The following is an 18,401-nucleotide window of genomic DNA, read 5'->3' as shown; positions in this document are numbered from 1 at the left end:
GAAAGACAGGCAGCTCTGCAAGAAGCTCCTGCTGCTGTGAGCGTGAGCGCCCAAATTCACACAGCAGGAACAGGAGCACTCCCTGCAAAACTAAGAGCATCTTTTCCTTCAAATTGCCTATTTTTCACCAGTGGGCAATCCGGCACCAAACCCGCTCCCTGACACCAATGTTAAGCACCTCTAGAGGACCCAAGGCTTGCACTTCGCTCTTTGCACTGCCAGGGTGATGGCTCAGTGGCTTCTCTGCTCTGCAGCCTGCAGAACACAAGGCTTCATTTCCTGCTGCTTTGTTTTCTCTCAACACACTTTGCAGAACACAGAAACCTGATGGCAGCTTTCTGTGTAAATGTGAATCGGTGGATGGCCTGGGTTCTTTTTGCTGCAGTCTCCTCCATTTACCCACTTGGAAAGCTGGATGTTAGAGTAACATCCATTCTGTCTCTCTTCTGTGAGATTCTTCACCTGGGGAGGGCCTGGGCTGGTCTTTCAGTTCTGGAAGTTGAAAGACTGGTGACTGAGGTGGCAACTCAGAATTTAGCAGCCTCCAGTTCTTCCAGTAGCTGTTAAATGGAGGACCAGGGACATCACTCCATAGTGGCCCACACCTTCAGCATCTTCACATCGCACCAAAGGCTTTTGTCTGACATTCAGGGATTGATGTCACTGCAAAGCACTAGGGGAAGAGGAGGGATCTGGAAAACAAATCCCTCATTTCATTATCTGCAGAGTTAGAAGGCCGAGTACTAAGGCTAAGAGTTAGAGGTACTAAGTTCATCCCTGAAACAAGCCCTAGAACTACTACTACCTCTTCTTTTAAGCTTGGATACCCACACTCCTAGAATGGTTTCTGGTGGATCAACTCTAGATTGTCTGTCTGAGCTTTCTTTAAAAGCCAAACCAACTTCCTCCACCTATCACTGAGCCAACCACAGTATAGAAGCAAAAAGTAGGGGTTTTGGAAGGTGAGAGGGAGATTCCCTCAGCTAGAGAAACTGAGTGGGTTCCTTAGCAGAGTCAGTGCTAACAAGGCTTTTCTGAAACACAGGGAAAGAAAATGAAGCAGGGGAAGTTCATTTGAAAAGCAACAAAACAAGAAAAATAAAACCTGAAGTTGCAGTGGTTTCCCACACCTTGCCAGTGCTGTGGTTTGTTGCAGCCTTACCTTTTGGCACAGAAGACCTGGCACTCACATCTATCCGTGCTTCTTGTTTCTGGCTCAAGTTACCTAAAGGAGTTGGATTGGAAATTAAACACAGTTATCGTCAGCACCCTGCTTTTGGGATCTGGGGTGCTGCTGACCTGATGAAATCAAACAGCAAGCAGCTTGCAACACATAGAGTGGTTTATAACAAGACTCAGTATAAAGGCTGATGCAGCACAGCCAGGTTTCATGCTCCCTGTCTGATCTCCTCACAGTTTGCCCCAAAATACAGTTAATCTCTGTTTTCACGGGAGGTGTGAAACAGCTCTTCTGTACGATACACGCAAACGTGGAGTGTGAGCATCTTTGGCTGATCTAAACCCACACTGCAGCCAAAAATGGAAGCCCTACTCATCCCTGGTCCTGCAAAGGAGGTGTTTCTCTGATGAAACCCTCAGCGAAGTCAGTTGGCAGCCCAGCCAAGGACCCCTTTCTGCCTCACTGCACAGCAGCACACAGATGTGTATTGCAAGAGGGAGGTTCAAGCTGCCAGGAACCTCCACTCAGCAACTGCAGCCCCACAGAATACAGCGACAAAACTTCAGAAGAAGATCTCGCTCAAACTAAGCGGAAATCTGCATAACACCAGTTCAGACAAAATCACGTCTTGAAGCACGGCTCCACAAAAATCAGACAGGAAGCCTTTGTACACGAGCTCCTTTCACTGTCACTTCCAGCATTTCCCAACTGGGAGTGCAGGCCTGTACTCTGGTATTTTGGTTCAACAAGTCCAAGAGCAAGGTGCTGCACCTGGGTGGGAGCAATCCCAGACTGGAGGACAGGCTGGGAGAAGAACTCATTGAGAGCAGCCCTGCACAGAAGGACTTGGGGGTTCTTGTGGATGAAAAGCTTGACATGAGCCAGCTGGGGCAGCACAGAGGGACTGTCACCTCTCACTGACGAAGCACTGAGTGCATAAGCAAGGGCACTGGCAGAATCACGGCCTAGCCTTGTCTGGTGGCTTCAGGGGGGCCAAGGTGCTGTTCCTGTCTGAAGACAGACAAAGAAAGCTGGCTGAGCACCATTACCTTCTTCTGCAGAACTCATAAGCAGTATCTCCAGCTCCAGGGGGAGGTCGAGCTCCATGCAGAGGTGCTGCACAAACTGCTTCCAGGTGTCAGGGCCATCTTTCTCCAGCAGGTCAAGGAGCTCTGAGACTTTTTCTCTGTGGTCGGTGATGCCATCCAAGTCCCTCAGCGTGGCCCCTGGGAGGAAGTGCTGGGAGGTCGTGAGCAGCCAGTCTTGATGGTGACTGAGGAACTCCACCAGCTGGGGGCGGATGCTTGCTATGGCTGCTTCCAGATTGAGACCATCATTCTGGAGTAGGGGCTAGGGGGATGAAAGCAGAAAGGGTAGTGATGGGCGTGGGAACAAGAGATGCTCACCCACACGGTCCTGCTGTTATTCAGCCAGCATGGCCCTTGCTGGTTCTGTCTACCCCCTTGGTCCACCTAGGGTTTCTTATCTGCCTTACCCTGATGGTGTTACATGGAAAATCCTAGCCCAGACAAGAGGTGGTGCAAGGGCTGCAGTGTTTGCCTGCACACTGTGGTAATTCAAGGGTCAGAGGCAAATAACAAGAGTTGGTCTCTCTGGAGGCAGCCAGGGAGAAGCTCTGTTGACACCTGTATTGATGCAGTGATCTGACTCTAAGAGCCAGGTGTCTCCCAGCACAAAGGGCTCAGGAAGTCATTCTTGCTACTCATTTTATGGGGATAAACAACACTTCTGCCTTGGTGACATTGTGACCAACCTCTTCCACTTCCTTCCAGCAGCAAAACCATGCATAAACATTTTCCTACCTGCATTGCTGTGTGGTCAGCCTCCTTCCAGCTGTCCTATGTGCAGTCCAGCAGCATATTCAAATACAAAGGTGGTTTCTGCTTCATACCATGCCAAAGGAGTGATCTGTTAGCGGCAGGGTTTCAGCACACAGCATCACCCCACTGCATGGCGTGTGCCTGTACACTGCAGCCTGACTTGGTGGGGATGCCTAGGAGAAATAACAAGAGGTCAGTCTGTAGATATGAAAAGGCACAGGCAATCGCACAGGTCACTAATCTAGAAAAAGTCTGTCTTTGATCCTGAGATAGCTGTGGAGCTTTCCATCTCTGGGTTGCAACCTCAACCCAAATCCACAGTGACCATGACATGTGAATATTTGAGGATCTACTAGCCTGGCTGGAGCTGGTCATCTCTGTCAACCTGCTGCTGTCAGCCCCTCCACAGAAGGTGACTCAGAGCAGCAACAGCTTGCTCAAGTCAGGCGGTCACACCAGAACGCTTGTGAAAAGCTGATTTCTGAGGCTATGCAGCTCTCTCAAGAGCGTTTCAGGTGCAGGGGGCTGAAGCCATCTCCTGTGCCATCCCCAGGCCTCTCAGCAGAGCCAGCAAAGGGAGCTGTTTGTCCCTGCCCTGGGGATGGCACTGGCTGAAGTCCAGCCACTGCAACTGCAGGGAAAGGAACGCGGAAGGAGATTACCATCTGCATGCCCGGCACAGGATAAGGCACCTTCAGGACCATGCCACTGCACTATGCCCAGCAACCTGCTGCCAGGAAGGCTGCCTACACCGAAGTCTAAAGGCAGCTCCAACTGCAAGTACCAGCACCATCTTTGCAGAATGGCTGAGAAGCAGAAGCCCCACTGACTCCCTGGCTATCTGGAGGGGATAATCCCTCCAGGTCCAAGACTGCTGCACGTTAATATGTTTGGTGTGGAAAAATACCCCCAGTTGCTGGAAAGTCCTCTGGGTCGGGGCAAATGAGACACTGGCCCATGCCCAGTCTTGCACCATCACACTGACAGATCTGATAGATGTCCTTTGTGCAAGGAGCCCCTCATCTCCCGCAAGCCCCAGGGAGCCTGCATGTGCAACTGTTTCCGGCCTGAGGGCAGCAAAACAAAGAGAGTGAGTCAAAGAGCTCCAGCTTCTAGCCACTGACACAATGAGCATCCTCCTTCTGCTCTGCACATGCAAAAATCTGGGTTTGAGAGAAGGCCCCGAAACCAAGCAGTGGTGCCTCCCAGGAGGTCTGCATTTAAGTGGGTATGCAGAGGAATGGGGATGGGACAGCGGCCAACCTAGTTCAGCACAAAGGCAAAGAGCTGGTAACGCTGTTGAGCAGAAGCATTTTGCTGGGTGGAATATTTGCCTCATCAATCCAACACGGTGCGTGCGATGCCATTCCCTGGTGTCGCTTCTTGGGCAACCCAGCAGCAAGCAGGCACCCCACCACCACCAGGTTGGAGCCGTTCCGGGGAGCCCACCTTAGCGTTCAGCCCTCCGCTCTGATCATGCTGGTGTCTTCATTAAATGTAAGCCGCAGGTTTCAGGCTCTTTATTTTTGCCTTCTTCTTGACCCAGCCAAGGAGCAAAGTGGGAGATTTCTGTGCAGCAGAGCAGGGAACTCAAAGAGAAGGGGAAGACAGAAAGGCACTCTACTCTGGTGGGAGAGTCTCCTCTCTTTCCATCGGGGAGAACTGAATTCATTGGGGAGTTAACGCTGGTGCCAGAGCCCTGCCGCTCCCTGGGGACGTGGCACGGGGAGAACATCACCTCCCAGCTCGCTGCTGGGCATGGCGTGCACCCAGGAGCAAAGAGCAGGGCTCCAGGCTGGCGCACGCGAGATCGAAGTGCTCAAGCCATTTGCCCCGCTCGAGTTTAAGAGAGTGGGGAAGGTCTAGCTGGTCTCTTCCATTCCTCTGCTCCAACAGCCAAGCAGACGCCTGGTAAGAGCAGAGCCGATGATACCGTGTGCTCTTTTGCTAGTCTCTGACTCTTCAAGTCAACCTGTGACAATGGTTGGCTGTTGTGCATATCCTCGTAAAATGTGATAATGCAGCATCACCGAAAAAAAAGACTATCTGGGTTCCCATTCCAGCTCATGCTTTCGAGATGTGTTACATAAAGTGTGAGGAGGCTCTGGGATCTATCAAAATGGGGGCAAACATACCGATTTGTAAAAATACCCTAAATGCCTGCCATTCATATTCTAATGAAAAATGAAAGCAACAATAAAAAAATCCTGATGAAATGGCAGGAAACTTGAGCCTAGCTAGAACCAACGCTCTTCCTGGACTATTTCTGTGATGCCAAAAATGGAAGAACCGTGAATATTGCTAGAAATGACTCTGCAAGTTTTCGTTCAAAATGTTTTACTGTGAAACTTATTTTACACTATCGATTATACCAAGAACACTTTTCCTATCACTTAAAACATACGAAGGAAACCATGTCTCAACTGGAAAGCTTAAAAAGACAAAATATAAATGCTTCAAATTCAAATTGTGACTTGAAACTTGAAACAAACTGTAAAATGACAGGGCTTCCTGCACAGCAAACTTAAAATCCAGTAGCCTGACAAGCTAACACTAGTGATTATCATTTTATGTGTTCTCTGGCCAAAAACTAGAAATCTGTAGACAGCAATGCCCTGGCTTTATTCCCAATACGATGGAAAACTATCTGCTTATTAACACCATATTAAAAACTAAAATAAAAAACAGACCTTAACACCAATGACAACTGTAAGTCATTCAGGCAGAGCAGACACATGAATTAACGATAGACTCATACTGAAGGACAAAACAACCCTGAAAAGCCAGATGAAAGCCAATACTATACCACACAGCTCTACCACTATCACCAGACCACCAGAAAAGATGGGCGGCAACCTGCAGCACAATGCCTCTCAGCTCGGTATGAAGTACAAAACTACCCTCCCAAGAGCCAGAAAACAATGCATCAGCAGAAACCCCACTAAAACAAAATGCAAAAATACCCCCCCACACACCTTGGCATTCACACCATTCCCAGATACGACAAATAAAACTGAAATGTGAAGCTCCCTGTTGCAAATCTGCTAACTTCTTGCGTGCCCTGAGTAGCTTGTGCTACTTACCAAAAGCCCAGAAATGGCGCAGCAGCAGCACCGAAAATCAAGGGGGAATCAAAAAACAAGGGAGCTGGGGGACAACGTCCACTGCCTTGAATTCACTGCTCTCACAACGCACAATGTCTTTCCGTGTCTTTTGGGACTTGGTGAGTAACAAAGTACAAAATGAAAGTAAAGAGACAGGAATTCCCCAACCCCACCTCTTCTCAACTGTGATATAAAAAAAAGAACAACAGATGATGCAAAATACCCAACAAAAACAACCGAGAATTGTTATCCTATTCTAAAATCTACAGCTACATGATAATTTAGGTAAAATATTTAGGGATTGCTCCAAACAAACCGGATTTGAGGGCAAATATTCTCACTGGAGTAAGCTCTCACTTGGTTTGGTTAAGGCTCTTACAATAGAGATATTTTTATTTAAGCAAATTAGTCTGATTATTCTGGCATAAGGAAAAAATATTTATTTAACATTTGCATCGTGCCTAAGAGAAAAAAAGTGACCTGTATTTCCTTTGGACCAGGTTTAAGTGAGAATATAATATGTGAGAATGGATGTTTTGAAGAAAAATTCCATGTTTCTGTGTGTGCACAGAGAGCTACAGATCTGGCCACCTATATGGTGACAAACAAGGTACTATTAAAATCCCTCTAAGTGCCCAAGAAAGCCAGCCTGGGTAGTGCACGGCCCCATCTGCCTTCTCTGCCCCACACAGCAATACCCACAAAATGTGGCCGGTGCCAGCCAGGCCAGCAGCTGCAGCAGGACTGCCAGCACACAGAGCAGCCGTGCAGTGCGAGGGGACCAAACCTTCGTCCTGCAAACTGGCAGTTATGTGCTCAAAAATTCCTCCTCTCGTGTTTCTCTGATACGTTGCTCTGGCTTGCAAAAACGGCAGCACTTGTGTTGTTTCTGTTTGACTGAAGCAACCGATTTCAGTGCTTACTGAATGAATCACTTTCTGACACACTTCTCACGATGCACTCCGAGGAAGCTTGACCCAAAGGGGTCAAGCTTGACCTAAGCACAAAAGCCACTTCTAGCAGCAGGTCCGACCTCGGGTTTGGAGAGGGGAAAGCTGGGGGCCAGCACAGGCCCCCAAGCCCCTAGACCACCAGGAACGAGCTGGGGCTGCGCTGGGCTCCCCGCGGCTGGCCAGGATCTCTGCCCCAACACCTTTCCAGACAATGCTGCGACAGGACAAAGGCCCAGGAGTTGCTGGAGGATGTCTGCGCCCCAACACTCGCCCCTGCTCCGGATGGCCAACACAGCGAGGAGCCGAGTTGGGAGCCACAGTGGGCACCAGCCCCTCGCCCTTCCCCAGCTTGACACCACGGGCACCCACCAAGCACAACACCTCCGCCCTCACATCCGTGCCACGACGCTGCCGCACACGAGGGGCGCAGATACCTCACCCAGGACCCCACATAGTGATAAGAAAGGGAGGGCAACCCAGCACCCCAGCGAGCCCCCCCGTCCCTCCCGGGGCCGCCCTCCCGCAGCACTCACCCGGCCGCCTGCCCTGCCTTGCCCGGCCGGCTCGCATCGCGCCGTGAGCTCGGGGCTGCCCCACCGCGGCCGTCCGAAAGCGAAAGCTGCGGGGAAAAGGCTTTTCCAGGAAAGCACGTGGGGCTGCCGCTGCGGCTCCCCGCCAGGGCCGGCCCTGGCGACGCGTGGCTCTCGGTGCTGCCCTCACAGCCTGCCCGCGGCTGGGCTCCCCTCAGCCCCCGGCGGGCGGGGCCGCCATTTTGCGGAGGGGCTGGCGGCGAGGGGCCGCAGCCCTCACTGGCAACCACCCTGTGGTGCGAAGGAGGGCTGGGTGCTTCAGGCTCCTTCCCTCAGCACTGGAGTGCCTGCTCTCTGCTTAGGTTGTCTGTTTGGGCTTAGCCCTCACACCCCATGTCCCCAGGTGGCACACCGCAGCAGGGCGAGGCGCCTCCAAAAAAAGTGTATTTTCAACCATTTCTTTTCCATTAGTACTCATCACTCTAATGGGTTGTCATTCAAGAAGAGCAGGTGGCTCCAGCTTGTCAGAATTTTTTCCCCATGGTCACAAAGAGTGGGGAAACATCACCTCTGGAAAGCTGGGAGCACGGACCACCAGCCTTTGGCCAGCACCAAACCTGCCAGCAGCAGCAGTGGGCAGGGTGGAGGGAGGTGGAAAGTTGCCACCTCTAGTGGTGACACATGGAAATCTCAATAAAAAAAGTAATTAAGCAGGTATTCTTTATTACAGCACCAGGTGTGTGGCAGATCGCTCCGCCTAACACACACAGGGTTACTGGCAGTGTGCTTATGTCAATGGCATATATACATATATATAAACATTTTCATTTCATTTCGTGTCTCCTGCATATTCATTAAGTCTCCACAGACTCATTAACATAGAGTAGAGTCTCATTAACATAGATTGAGTCTCATTAACAGACTCAATCACATACGCATAGAGTCCTTGGGTGGTCATCCAGCATACTCTGGTGGTCTTTTGATGAAGGCCAAAAATCTTCCTCGCTGCTAAACTTCTGACCCTTCCTTTCTCTGACAGACTTAAAAAGCCCAATCCAGTTCTTGCTGGTTCTATTACCTGTGTGCATGCAGCCTTTCCCTCCCTTGTCTTTAGGGTCATCCTGACAGCATAGTCCCTGTCTCAGTCCTGTCCTTGTGGTTGATACACAACATACAGCTGTATTAGCTAAAACCTGCAAAATCAACATCCTTTACCTGGTGAGGCCCTGGCACAGGCTGCCTAGAGAAGCTCCATCCCTGGATATATTCAAGGCCAGGTTGGATGAGGCCCTGGGCAACCTGATCTAGTGGATGGCATCTCTGGGGGGTTGGAAGTGAATGGTCATTAATGTCCCTTCCAACCCAAGCTGTTCTATGATTCTATGATAACCTCTTGTGGGTGCCATGGACCAAACTATAAAATTGGTGCATGGAAGATATCCTGGCCTCCTTTTCCACACCAGGCTGGAACAAGAGAATGTCATCGTCTGCTTTTGTTAATATGATCATTACATTCTTATATTTGTCATTTGAGCTGTCTTCCTAATAATAAGATGAATTTTAAAGAAAGGAAGCATGAATCGGTACAGGAAAATGACTGAGCCACTTCAGCTTCAAGATTGCATTATAGTAGAAAGAAACAGGAACCTGATGTCTGAATAGATACTTACACTTTCTCTTATAATCTCTTTGGCTTCCTCACCGTTTTTATTACTTTTGTTAAGTTTGCTTGGCCAGTACCCCCACAACATGAACATGATTTGCCCAGAGCTCTACACCATGTTTTGAACTCTGTAAAGAAAGTAGCCAGGACATGAGATCTCTTATTAAACTGCTCTCCAAATTCACATTCCACTGTCTTCAGCTATACCCAGGTCTTGTAATATCACTGCTTCTGAGCTTACTTACAGTTTGGTAATGTCATGTGAATGGCTGAAGTATGCCAAAATCATGAACTCTTTGGCTCATAGTTGAGCCAAAAAAAAAAAAAAACAACAAAAAAAAAAACACAAACACAGAATCAGCACAAAAGATGCTAGGTTTCTAAAGTGTAACAAGAGAGATACCAAATGATTGGTAAAGCCTGTTTCTGCTGTCTTCTCTGAGTGCTAACCCAGTGCCAATGGCCTTTAAGAATTCAACCCTTACTTGTAAGCTCCTCAGAATCTCCTTTAAAGATCCTGAAGGATCCTTAAACAGCAGCATGTGTGGAGGTGCAGACTTCAAGATCTTTGGTTAGTGGATATACAATTGCACAGAAACTGGAGCATTTCTCGGGGGGAAAAAAAAAAAATCAGCAGAAGCTGATTTAAGTCAGCTTGTCTTTTAATCATTTCACACGCAATCACTGTTTGTACACAATTTCCTACGCTCCTTCAAGAAGAGATCAGTTCTAAAATCCTTTCTGAAGAAAGTCAAGCAGCAAATGATTTGGGAAGCTAAAGTCAAGTTGTACAATTAGGTATCCCTAAAAAAAGGGGGAGAGAAAAAAGTATTATACAAGTATTACACATATTAGTATTATATTATTACTACCAGGCTCCCACAAAGGGTTAGAGCCAGGTATTTCTGAACTCTGCTTACCTTTCTTGTGATGATCTCAGGATTTCTGATCTCAAATAAATGAAGCCCTTTGCTGTTCATCAGTGAGGTCAAAGCTGGTTCAATCCCTGTGGAATCAGTACAACCATCCAGTTATGGTTACAGCTCTCCTGGCTTGCTGCTTATAATGTACTGTGACCTTGTCTGTCTGTTGCCAAAAGTTAATTGTGCCCCAACGCCCCATGACCTTCAGCCTGATGAAAAACTGATTTTCCTGTATCCCACCCATTTACAAAGGTGAAACTTTTCCTATTTCCCATGTGAATGTAACAGAAACTTGCACCATTGATGTGAAATGTTCCTCAAGTACCCCAGGCTGAAAGGATTATTACTGGACTTTTGCAGTACACGGGTTTAGAAGATCTGACGATAGATGCTTTACAAAGTATGTTGGCACTTCCTTCAAGGGAAAACTCACTTGAAATCACTTCTGGGATCCCGACAACTGAGATCATTTTCTGCAGGAAGTTTCTTATGGACTGGTCATTCTGAAAGTCATAAAATTGATACCAAAAAAAAATCAAGTTGTAGTTTAGCAACAAATGCCCTAAAGAATACTTGCTTAGGACTTACCTCACTTGGATCAGCTGCCCATTTAAAAACTTTAAACTCTATCCTGAAGGGGAGAGAAAAAAGGGCAAAAAAAAATATATTTTTGTGCTGCTTTCAGACATGGGCTAAAAGGAGGAATGGAACACTCAGGAACCCTCAGTACTGACCTGGAATCCAAAGGCTGCAAAATGAGTTTCTTTTCTGCATAGGCAGCTTGTATAGTGACCGTGATTTCCTGCACAGAGATGAACAGTGAAGTTTAGATGTAGGTCCACCTGCCTTGCAGCTGAGAGGTCTTAGCTGGAAATTCTGGTTTACTTGCTATAAACCAGAGCTTACCATCCTTCTGGCTTCACCTCCAGATATCACCAGGGGGGTCTATGTTTTCCTTCTCATTTCTATGCCACAACTCCTCAAAAAGAATCTGGTCTACCCTCAGACAGTGATTTGCTTTTGTGCAGTGTTTAGTGCCCATACCAGCCCATAATCACAAGGCTGCACAAGCCATGCTGTCTTATTGTCATGTTACAATTACAGCAAGGGTGTTGGCATTTTTTTTTGCTACCTCCGTATATTCAGTATAAAGCACTTTGGGGTAAACCAGTGTAACCAGGAACTTTCACACAGGCACACAGAGGAAAAGCTTTGCATCCTTCACAGCTCTATTTTCTCTTTCAGAGGCAACCATCCTCTAGGCAGGGGCTAGAGCTAGAACTGGGAAGCTAGGAGACTTCAGAAAATAAATACATTCCCATGGTGCTTTCATTCTCTCCTAAAATACCGCAGATAAAGGTTCTGATGTGGTGTTTAATAGGGACTCACCAGGGCTTTGTGGTGCTGCACTTACCACCTTGCATACCAGCAGTGGGCTGGTCTAATAGAGACGCTGAGCCAACAGGGTCACTATCATCATTCCCAGCCCCAAATGTCACAGGAAGAGACTGCTGTGCTGAAAGAAATTAATATACCTTCTCCACTTCCCATGGGTTAGCGACCACCCCTGCCCAAAGTGTTCCTAGCTGTTACTGTCCACAAGCACCCAGCATGGTGCAAACTCAGGACAGAGCTTTTCCAAAGGTCTTCATGGTCAGGAGAAGCAAGGACAGACCTTCTCCATGTACAGAACCATCAGGGGCTCTTCTCCTGGGGGAAAGATGTTGATCTCCACTGCTACCAAGGACTTCACAACTGTCCCCTCAGGCTGGAGAGAGATTTCAGGATGGGTGAGACTCCACACCTTGGCCACAGAATCATTATAGGAGGTGCCTTGAAAAATCTGGTCAAATAAAGAGCAAGAAAAGAGTAAGGTTTTTGCCATGCTGCTTCCCAGTTTCGTAAAACCTTGCCACACATCTACACATCTAAAACACATCTACATCCACTTTATAGTTCCCAAGTCCCACTCCACTTGTTCTAAGCCCAACACCTCTGATGGGTTTCAGGGAAGCTGTGTCAACACAGAGGGTGGAGAAATCCTCAAAAAGCACAACAACTTCTCCTTCAACCCCTTGTTTCACCATCAGCCAAGACTCGTAAGTTGTTGTGGGAAGGACACGAGATGTTACAGTTTAAATGAATCAATGTGAAAAGTTCTTTGCTTGACAAAATGTTCTGAATAGAATCAAAAGTTACCAACTGCACCGCCTTCTGCTGCACTTCAGTGTCTTCAATTTCAAACAGCGCCTTCAGAAACAAACCAGAAACAGGTTGTTAAAAAAAAAAAAAAAAAAATGGAAGAGGAGGTTATGGTTAGCCCCAATCCAGCCTGGATGGGGCAGACCATGGATGTGTGGCTTGCAGCATGTTCAGAGGAATGGTTTCTCCTGAATTCACCCCCTTTCTACCTCAGTACTCCTACATAAATTCATGTCACTTTACAACTCACAAAAGAAGTTTTCTATCAGCTGATGTTATCACTCTAAGGGAGAGCACTGCCTGGTAGCATGTAGCTAAGAAGGTACCCATTTCTGATCAGGTCCACATGTAGTGACTGGCTGTGCATTTCAATCTACAAAAATCGGCTCTCACCAAAACCTGAAGTTCAGAGAATTTTTACTCTCCCCCCAAAATACAATGCTATGCAATGGTAAGGAGGGAACCACCCCTGAAAGTCACCTGCAGCTTCTTCCCACTGATGTTCATCACCAGGCGTTCATCTAGGAAAGCTGCCGAAGCCAGGGAGTTGAGGATGTGTTCGGACAGCCAGAAGTAGAGCATTCGGGACTCGGAGAGCAGTGATGGGGAGAAAACAGAGTCACTGAAGACATCAGAGTAGTTCTTGTACATGACAAGGCCCTTTAAAAGAAAGCGAGGAGAAGGTATCTGCCCCTGCTGCAGATACCCTTGGCTGCAGCACAGAAGCACTGCCTGCAGCAAGGAGCCAGCCCTTCCCAGCCCTTCCCAGCCCTCCAGCTAACACCACGAGCAGAAAACCTTCTGTCTGAGCAGCCTGGGGTACTTTACCTTGTGGTGTGATTCGAGGTAATTTGCTTTTATTAAAGGATCTGATGCAAGGGAGATATCAAGTCCGATATCCTCATCCCGGACAAAATTTGCTGCCAGAATAAAACACAAAAAGCTCACATCAGAAATACCACTGTAAGCAGAACTTGCAACATTTTCTTTCGGGGCTTGCTGCAGAAGGTGGCTGGGGAGTTATAAGAGGAATGTGCACAAGGGTGGGATGGGTGGATGGGGGTCCCACTCCTCTAAATGCTAGTGCTGATCCTTCCACTGCTCACTGTGGTTTAGTTTTGCCACTGGGACACAGAGATAGGTACTCAGTTTCATACTTTGCCCCTTTTCTCTGACATTTGGGACTAGGAACTGTCAAAAAATCTTCTGCAGGTCGATAAAGATGCTGCAATATCTCAGCCCTAGTTTCCAAAGCATGTTCCTATTCGAACTAACATCAGTCCTGCAGCTATCCTGCATCTGTTGTTGTTAAATAATGAAGGAGAAATACATTAGGAACTGAAACATGTCTTTGGACCAGTGCAATCACCCTTAACATCAACCTGATGTAGGAAATCATAGCATAAGATAGCCAAGGTTTATTTTGCTGCTGTCTGGGAGCTTGGCATCCCATACAGACTTTTCAATACATTTTTTTGGTGGATGTGGTTCCTGCCCTGCTGGGCCTCGGACGTTAAGAGCAATATGTAAAGAAAGCAAGCAGAAAAACAAGGCCAGTTACCTGCTAGGTCATGGACATAATTGGCCAGCACCTGGGCAAGATAATTGATCTCATTGCACACCTACAAGAGGAAAGAAAAGAAAAACTGAGGGGGAAGGTGGATTTGGAGGGGCACTTGGCCAGGAGGGGGTCTCTGGGCAGGTGAGGCAGAGCTGGACATGGCAGCGAGATCTGGGGGCTGGGAGGCAGGGTCTGCACCATCAGCACAGCCTCTTTGCCTTTCTTATTTCTCATTATGTGTGTTGCTGTTATCTTACAGGCATATGAACAGAGAAAGACATAGCACAAACCAACCTTTCCTCCGTATTACCTCTCTCTTGAGAACAAACTTCAAAGTGAAGGAGATGAAATCTGTGAAGAGCTGCTTCAACCAGCCCGGCCTGTGGGAAACAGGGAGCGTGGTCAGGGACAGCCCCGGGTCCCGCAGCAGGACCTGGGGCTGAGCACCTGAGGCCCTGCTCTGGAGGGGACCAGACTCACTCCTTGTCTCCTTGGAGGTGAAGTGTCAGTTTGTGGAACGACAGGTAGCAGTCTGAAGCATCAGCAGCCACCTGGTCCTCCTGGCACACTGCACGGGATAAGGAAAAAGAAGAGAGGCGGCTGACATACTCCTGGGACAGTGCCGAGACAGCGCTGGCCTGGAGCTGCATGAGGGCTGCCAGAGCTCCCTGCACCTCCTGCTGGAGGTTTCCAAAAGATCTGGGACCCTGCAGAGCAGGGGCAGGTGGGGACACTGCACGCAGAGGGAGGCTTCTGCTCACAGCTCCCAGAGTCCAGCCAAGTCCTGCAGTCGGGGACTCAGTTGTGTCCTAACATCACTCGGCAGGACCTGGCCAGCCGCATGCTGCCCGCAACCAGGGGGCAGGGGGCAGGTTAAGTCATATTGCAAAAAAAGTTTGGAAATTGCAATATGTTGCAATATGTGTGGCTTCATGCTGCTTTCCCCAGGAGCTTACCAGAGACAGGAGACGCATTTTGATGCACATGTAGCAATCCAAATCCCTCTCACTCCTTATGGGAGGCGGAGGAGTATGGATTGCCTGTTCCCCTTGGTGGAAGCCCTGTACTATCAACCTTCCCAAAGACAACACTTCATTCCCCTGAGCACTCCTTGGGCCTGACCTAGGGACAGCTGGAAAAGCAGACTGCACAGATGTGCAAGCCTCCTGCAACAAAGCCATAATTTGGCAAACTCATTTGAAACATCCCAATGTGTGTTTTATTTTCCAAGTCATCCTGAACTGCAGGAGACGAACGGCTGATCCTGAAGACACCCCAGAAGGCCAGGCACTCCTTCACTTTTTGCTGGTGCATCCCAGCATTACCTTGCTGAAATGGTTTGTACCAGCTCGCTGCTCTCGGGCTGTTAGGATTACGAGCATTTTGAGGGCCAGATTGGCTCCAGCCCGGTGTGCAGGGTGGCAGAGGCAGGTGCCACCTGGTCCCCACCAAGGTGCATGGAGCCAGCCCCTGCTTGCCACTCCCAGCCCCAGCTGTGGCTTGGGTGGAAACAACTGTGCAAAGGTCCCTATGGCTCGTGGTTCCCAGCTGTTACTTACTCAGTTTAATGTTTATCTGCAGGTCGATGGAAGACTCGATTTCAAAATCAACTGAATGAAAAAGCTGTAGGCTGTAGGGGCAGAAGAGAGGACAGTCATCAATGCCACATACACATGGGAGCAGCTTTTCCTGACTGCACTCTAGCCACAGGGCAGGTTTCTTTCGCAGCACCTTTTACATCTTTCCTTGCACCACGGTGCAAAACCCTGGCACGCATCAGCCCACTCAAATAATCCGGCTTTAAACCATTGCAAGCCACCACTTAAGAGAACGGGAGCATTACGACCATTTGTACTGCACGCAGATAACATTTACACAGCAACGATGGGGAGGGAAAAAGTCAGCTGGTACATTTTAGCCTTTTCATCTCGTGCAAGAGGAAACGGTGAGGACAGAGAGGCAAAAAGTGAGATGAGAAAAAGAGCGATGGGGGCAAGCAGCACTGCTGGCGTATAAAATACTGCCTTGCTCAGGCTCTCTTTGCAAGGGAGCCAGAAGAGCACGGCCCCTCTACCTTCACCCACGCTGTGGGCTGCCTCGGCCTGGGGGCAGTGGCAGGATCCAGGGCTGCGGTGCTCAGCCCCCAGGTACTTACAACCAGGCCCCAGCGTAGCCGTAGGTCAGGGTGCCCTTGAAGACGGCCGTCACATTTTTAATGGCAATGTCAATGGCATCGTTCTCCTTGAGCTCCACCTCACTCTGCTCGATGGACAAATCGTTGACCTGGATGCTAAAAATGACCAAAAAAAAAAAAAAAAAGAATTGTTCCCTGTGGGCACTTTTTATGACTGGGTGCACCAGGTTTGTTCCTGAGGTTTCTGTGGGATTTGTGCCAGCTCTGGGAAGCACCAGGGAGCTCAGCCTCGGTGCATGGCTCCTCCCTTGCCACACACTTCCATACACATTTAGGGATCACTTGAACACTTGAAGCTGGGAACACACAGCAGCGTGCTTTGTAAAAACCTCTATTTGATTGTAGTGCTCTTTTTTTCCAGTAGCAGTCACAGCAGGAAATCTACCCCGTGTTTGCATCATTGCATTTGTCATTTCCAAATAATCCCCCTGTTGGTAACACGGTGAAGCCCAGCTGTCCTTGTCACAGAGCAGGTCCTGTGCTGAGGGGTGTTCCAGCACAGGACGAGCCCTTGGCACCACCTATCGACAACAGCCCCGAGAGCTGGACAGCCCCTTCCAGCCCCAGGACCGCACTCCCTGTCCTGCTTTTCAGAGACCTGCTCTTCTCTGCGTCCTCGCTGTCCTCCCAGGGAGCTGGAAAAGCTCTCCAAAAAAACGCACGAACAGCCTAAACCTTCACATGGAAATGACTTGTCTGAAAGGCCTGGATAAGAAAGTGCATCTCTGCCTTTGCTTTCTCAAGTAATTACTGGACCAAAGCTCCCTTCCCAGGCCACCATTCCCTGCCCTCCACCAGCCCGCGGTGCCCCAGCCCAGGGGCTCAGCGATACTCACTTGCTTAGCCCGTAAGCCACCTTGCCGAGGAGCCGCACGGACCTTTCCCCGGTGATATTTGGGAAGTTGGCGTTCCTGAAGGCTGCTTGAATGACCTGTGCTGTTTCCTGGTTCACTGTCGGTGGAAGAAAAGAGCAAAGATAACCGAAGTGCAGTCCCTTCGAGCTGCAGAATCAGGTCTGCACCTGGGATTAAAGCACACGCCACATCTGTGCCATCGGGGCAGATTTTGGCAAGGTCAAAGCTGTTCTTCTCTTTGTGCTGCACAAGCCATTGACTTTACCCTTGGGCTTTGTTCTGTTGCTGCTTGCAGAGATTACCGGCAGCTGCTGGGGCTCCAAAGAAAAGCTTCTGAGACTGAACTTTCTGCACCCATTTTCCTAAAATTATCCAGCCTGTACCAGCCTCAGGCACACATCTTAGCCAGGGGATGAGTTTTGGGCAGGCATTTTTCCTTCCAGAAATACCCGCTCTTATTTATGCACTATCATCAGAGAGGATGGGATAGAGCTGAGTCCACCTTTTGCAGAAATTCTTCCCCCACCCACAAAGCCCCCAAGCCCTTGAAAAAACAGCGACAACAAATAAACAGAGGGGGAAAAAAAGAGAAGAAAAAAAGAAAAAAACAGCAGTGAAACCTCACTTCTCCCCTTCTGCAGATTGATCCCCAAGAGGCAAGATTCCCGTGAGGCAAAAAGTCCATCACTGCTTAGCTCCAGATCTTCTGTCCCACCAGCCTGGGCACCATCCCTACCCCCCAGGCAGGCAGCAGCACACCTTGCCAGAAGAGCAGTTTCCACGAGAGCCAGGGAAGCGAGAAATCCCCTCACCTGGCTGATCTGCCATCACTACCTTCTGACGGAGGGGGAAAACGCAGTCCCGCACGGCGGGCACTTACACAGCAACGCCGCGGGCTTGGTCATCCTGCAGACGATCCCCGTGGCTCTGTCAGGGACTGGCCCAAACTCGCAGGCTGCTGCTGTGTGGACGAGCACCAGCAAGATCCCGACGAAGATCCCAGAAGATCCCAGCCTCATCCTGCCAGCCCAGAGCATCCCCAGACGGAGCAGAGCGTGCTGAGAAGTGACTGATTCCCTCCCGGCCAAGGCTGCTTTCATACCTCCAAGTGGAGCTCGTTCAAAGCAGGACATGACCTGCTTCCTCCGGTTATCAAAACTCATCACACATTTCCTAATCTGCCTATAGCTTCCTCAGCCCCCGTCAAGTCGCACGTTGTCTTCCTCCCGCAGCTGGCGCTTGGGCTGCAGGACGTGGCTGTCCTGCCAAGACTGCAGAGCTCGGGGGACGCTGCGTCGGGGTGCTGGGGAAGGCTGGGTACGGAGCTGGGGTGGGACGAAGCCAAGGGAGCAGCCCCATGCTCAGTTCATCGTTTGCTCTTGGCACAGAAGCATTC

The 18,401-nt window shown here is 49.2% G+C and overlaps 2 protein-coding genes across 4 annotated transcripts in view; both read right to left on the bottom strand.

The window, feature by feature from the left end:
* The window catches only part of NLRC5 (NLR family CARD domain containing 5), a 45,934-nt gene extending 38,170 nt beyond the window's left edge, over positions 1 to 7,764 (bottom strand). The window contains exons 1-4 of one of the 2 annotated variants that reach the window (XM_068693371.1): positions 7,612 to 7,764; positions 3,004 to 3,194; positions 2,230 to 2,530; positions 1,163 to 1,225 (exon numbers count right to left, since the gene is read on the bottom strand). In XM_068693371.1, the coding sequence (XP_068549472.1) occupies positions 1,163 to 1,225; positions 2,230 to 2,530; positions 3,004 to 3,009 (370 nt within the window). In that variant the 5' untranslated portion in view covers positions 3,010 to 3,194; positions 7,612 to 7,764. Of the gene's footprint in view, positions 1 to 1,162; positions 1,226 to 2,229; positions 2,531 to 3,003; positions 3,195 to 6,104; positions 6,255 to 7,611 lie in introns of those variants that run through there. The other variant, XM_068693372.1, reaches the window with a different exon arrangement.
* A 777-nt stretch (positions 7,765 to 8,541) lies between these two features.
* On the bottom strand, positions 8,542 to 18,113 carry CETP (cholesteryl ester transfer protein). 2 transcript variants are annotated; one of them, XM_068693605.1, is made up of 17 exons: positions 17,886 to 18,113; positions 16,988 to 17,102; positions 16,113 to 16,247; positions 15,517 to 15,587; positions 14,438 to 14,525; positions 14,268 to 14,337; positions 13,958 to 14,018; positions 13,225 to 13,316; positions 12,877 to 13,056; positions 12,394 to 12,444; positions 11,870 to 12,037; positions 10,929 to 10,996; positions 10,783 to 10,825; positions 10,628 to 10,697; positions 10,192 to 10,277; positions 9,978 to 10,075; positions 8,542 to 9,880 (listed from the first exon to the last, which is right to left on the bottom strand). In XM_068693605.1, exons 1-16 carry the CDS (start codon positions 18,103 to 18,105, stop codon positions 10,001 to 10,003), a joined length of 1,593 nt encoding a protein of 530 aa, XP_068549706.1. In that variant the 5' UTR covers positions 18,106 to 18,113; the 3' UTR covers positions 8,542 to 9,880; positions 9,978 to 10,000. The 2 variants fall into 2 exon arrangements, with proteins under 2 accessions (XP_068549706.1, XP_068549705.1); XM_068693604.1 differs by lacking the exon at positions 8,542 to 9,880 and having other exon boundaries at positions 9,916 to 10,075.
* Between the last annotated feature and the right edge of the window lie 288 nt (positions 18,114 to 18,401).

Source organism: Anas acuta, chromosome 10, assembly GCF_963932015.1.
Source record: "Anas acuta chromosome 10, bAnaAcu1.1, whole genome shotgun sequence".
Classification (NCBI taxonomy): domain Eukaryota; kingdom Metazoa; phylum Chordata; class Aves; order Anseriformes; family Anatidae; genus Anas; species Anas acuta.
This window is presented reverse-complemented; position numbering and strand designations above follow the sequence as displayed.

Bases quoted from the DNA above. Each gene is read 5' to 3' on its own strand.
- CETP (XM_068693605.1), bottom strand. From the start codon at position 18,105: ATGAAAGCAGCCTTGGCCGGGAGGGAATCAGTCACTTCTCAGCACGCT. The intron at 14,526-15,516 runs GTAAGTAACAGC...TATCCCGTGCAG, and splicing joins GCAGATAAACATTAAACTGA to TGTGCCAGGAGGACCAGGTG. The intron at 14,338-14,437 runs GTGAGTCTGGTC...TGTTTCCCACAG, and splicing joins CACCTCCAAGGAGACAAGGA to GCCGGGCTGGTTGAAGCAGC.